The sequence below is a fragment of the Canis lupus genome, chromosome 26 (genome assembly GCF_011100685.1).
Source record: "Canis lupus familiaris isolate Mischka breed German Shepherd chromosome 26, alternate assembly UU_Cfam_GSD_1.0, whole genome shotgun sequence".
Classification (NCBI taxonomy): domain Eukaryota; kingdom Metazoa; phylum Chordata; class Mammalia; order Carnivora; family Canidae; genus Canis; species Canis lupus.
In genome coordinates, this window is record NC_049247.1 from 25,495,983 (window position 1) to 25,499,830 (window position 3,848).

General features: G+C 47.8%; 1 gene segment (V, D, J or C); it reads left to right on the forward strand.

Moving 5' to 3' along the window:
• Positions 1–2,705: 2,705 nt before the first annotated feature.
• LOC102155737 lies at positions 2,706–3,365 on the forward strand. The segment is given in 2 exon segments: positions 2,706–2,867; positions 2,980–3,365. Coding segments are annotated over 2 exon segments (444 nt in total).
• The last annotated feature ends 483 nt before the right edge of the window (positions 3,366–3,848 follow it).

Sequence of the window (3,848 nt, forward strand, 5' to 3'; positions counted from 1 at the left end):
GTCTCTATTTTTTTATAATAAATTTATTTTTGATTGGTGTTCAATTTGCCAACATACAGAATAACACCCAGTGCTCATCCCGTCAAGTGCCCCCCTCAGTGCCCATCAACCATTCACCCCCACCCCCACCCTCCTCCCCTTCCACCACCCCTAGTTCTTTTCCCAGAGTTAGGAGTCTTTATGTTCTGTCTCCCTTTCTGATATTTCCCACACATTTCTTCTCCTTTCACTTATATTCCCTTTCACTATTATTTATATTCCCCAAATAAATGAGAACATACAATGTTTGTCCTTCTCCAATTGACTTACTTCACTCAGCATAATACCTTTCAGTTCCATCCACGTTGAAGCAAATGGTGGGTATTTGTCATTTCTAATGGCTGAGTAATATTCCATTTTATACATAAACCACATCTTCTTTATCCATTCATCTTTCGATGGACACCGAGGCTCCTTCCACAGTTTGGCTATTGTAGACATTGCTGCTATAAACATCGGGATGCAGGTGTCCCGGCGTTTCATTGCACCTGAATCTTTGGGGGTAAACCCCCAACAGTCAACACCAGGTTCTTGAATGAATGTGTGAATTCACCGGAATAGGATTCCCATGAAGAGGAATAGATCACTTGATGGGATGAGCACTGAGTGTTATACCATATGTTGGCAAATCGAACTTCAATTTAAAAAAAAAAGAGGAATAGATCTAAGGCAAAGACAATGACTTCTGCTTGTGGAACATTTCATATTTGGAGGGCTGAATTGATCAAATAAGAGTTGGGAACTAAGCACTTGATATTAGGACAGAAGAAGAGAAGAACACAGACTTCATTCTTGGTGAAGGTGACAGTCCCATGGACTGGATTAAATGGGTTCCTGCAGGGAAGAAGAAAGGACATGATTAGCCTCCAGCTGCTGATTGAAGAAACCAGAGGGAGTGGCTGGATCATAGAGCATATTCTGAGCACTGAAGACAATGTCCTTGAGCAAATGAACTACAACATACAGGTCAGGTGTATGACCATCTGCTGACAATTCACCAAACCAGGTACCAGGAAAATTGTCATTTGCTTACATAAGCATGAACTTGGTAAAAACACACCATAGGATCAATAAATTCTAATATTTACCTCCTCATCCAAAATTACTTGGAAAGCTCCCATGGTGGCAAATCTATTGAATAATGTTGGTGCAGGAGTTGAGTGTTGACAGAAAAGAAGTTTCTTCACATGGGGGAGGCAAAGATAGAAGCCCAGATATAAATGTCTAAGAATTGGTTCCTCTATTTCTTTCTATTTTTTGACAGTGTGGCGTGCTGTAAACGTAGAATCTGCAAAATGACATACATCATGCTTCTGTCATGGTAGCGATTAGAGCAGTCTTTCTTTAAGATTTTATTTATTTATTCATGAGAGACACAGTGAGAGAGACAGAGACATAGGGAGAGAGAGAAGCAGGCTCTCTGTGGGGAGGCCCATGTTGGACTCGATCCCAGGACCCCAGGATCACCCCCAAGCCAAACACAGACGCTCAACTGCTGAGCTACCCAGGCGTCCCAGGCAATCTTTCTCTTATGACAACTTGAAGTAGTGCAACACAAGGCAATTTATGGCACAGTAGGTAAAAACTCTTATCTGGAAGCAAAACTGATGGAAAACTAACAATGAACGTTTATCCAAAATCACAGACCAATGAAGTGGTTCAAAGTGTGTAGGGTCTTCTCTGGGGTGAAAATAGTTGCCATTGATGTACATTCCTGAAACTCCTGAGAATGAAACACCACTCGAGTGTGAGATACAAAAGAATCAGGTACAATATACTGGAATCGCCGTCTCTAGAAATCAGATGAGAGATGTGAGAATAGACAGGGACCTGGTAAGTTGCAGAAACCAGCTGGACTCAGGTCTTTGGGCCAGGGTGAGTGTGTGCTCTGCAACCAGCAGGGGGCGCGGTGGGACTGCCCTGTGGTCCCTACTCCACTGCTTACTGAGGACCATTGACACTAAGGAGCCTGGTCCTGGGGGCTGGGCCCTGTGCTCCCTGCTGGGGACTCAGGCCTGGCAGAGATTTCTGAGGGATGTCCAGTGTATAATCCTCTACAATGCACACGACAGCTTCTACCCACAGCCTGGAAAGAGTGCTCCCTGGTCCTCAGTGCTGAGGGAACTTCTGGGAGAAGAGGACTCTCCAAACAGAGAGGAATCAGGTAAGAGGAAAGATATCAGCCTCCTGCACAGAACTGGCCATGTGTCAATGTGGACTCATCCCTGCTCTGGACGTGATCCTCATCTATGTGATTCTACAAGAGACATCACCTCAGTCCTGTCCCATGAACAGCCCAGGGATCTGTGGACAGACTCACTATGTGGAGCATGAATAGGGAAAAATGTGTCCTGTGGGGATGGGAGGCCACATAAGGGGACATCTGTCCTGGCCCTAAGGAACTTGACATTGGGCAGTGTAATGAGGAGGCAGGAGTTATCCCTAATGGACTCGTGTCACTATGTTGTACAATGCTGTGTCTAGGCCTAGACCCAGGGAGCACCCTTCACATGTTTCTGAGGGATAAGGGTTGATCAGAGCAGAAAACCTGCCACCTGATACTGCCTGTGTCAGGGCTCATAGCTGGGACCTCTGCACCCCTGTCCCATGCAGCCCCTCCCAGCCCTAGCCCTTTGTGTCTTAAGACACAGGGACTAGGGTCTTATTTGCATGGATGGCCCCTCCCTCTCTCAGAGGTTGAATAGGGGAAGGGAGAGATTAGAGGAGGTCTGCTCAGCTGTGGGTCCCCAGAAGGCAGGATCAATCACTGATGACCTCCAACATGGCCTGGTCCCCTCTCCTCCTCACACTCCTTGCTTACTGCACAGGTGACTGGATATGGGGAAAGAGGAAGGGATCCTGGGAGGGCACATGGGCTCTAATTTTTCCCCTTTTCTGTAGAAAAGAGCATCACCCTCTCTGTGTCTCTCCCCCTTGCAGGGTCCTGGGCCCAGTCTGTGCTGACTCAGCCGACCTCAGTGTCGGGGTCCCTTGGCCAGAGGGTCACCATTTCCTGCTCTGGAAGCACGAACAACATCGGTATTGTTGGTGCGAGCTGGTACCAACAGCTCCCAGGAAAGGCCCCTAAACTCCTCGTGTACAGTGATGGGAATCGACCGTCAGGGGTCCCTGACCGGTTTTCCGGCTCCAACTCTGGCAACTCAGCCACCCTGACCATCACTGGGCTTCAGGCTGAGGACGAGGCTGATTATTACTGTCAGTCTGTTGATCCCACGCTTGGTGCTCACACAGTGCTCTGGGCCTCGGGGGAAGTGAGACACAAACCTGCCATCCCCACTGTGATGGGGCTGCCGGTGCAGTCCTGAAAGTTTGGCCAAGTCAGTGCTTCTTTGTTTGTTTGATATAAACAGGCGTCTGAGACCCCACCTCAAGGAATTTATCTATAATTTTTCCACATTCTCTTAAACTTCTCCTTGAAGCCTGTACTTGGGATCAAGATATTGTATGATTTTCTAAAATTGAGTACCGACTCCTGGGTGCCAAGGTCAGCTGCCCTGAGGACAGAGTCCATGACAGGTCAGGGCAGAAACAGGGACTCTGAATCCAGCTCTGAGTCAGGACACATCAGGAGTGTCCAATATGTGTCCTGCTACCAACAGCTCCATGAGTGGGCAGTCAAATCCTCATGTATTATGATGGCTTGACCTTCTGTGGACCCTGGTCCATTCTCTGCCTCCATGTCTGGCAGCTCTGGCTCTCTGGCCATTGCTGGGCTGAGCCAGGAGGATGAGGTCATGCTTCACTTCCCCTCCAGTGACAGCATTTCAAGGATCACATAGAATCTCAGG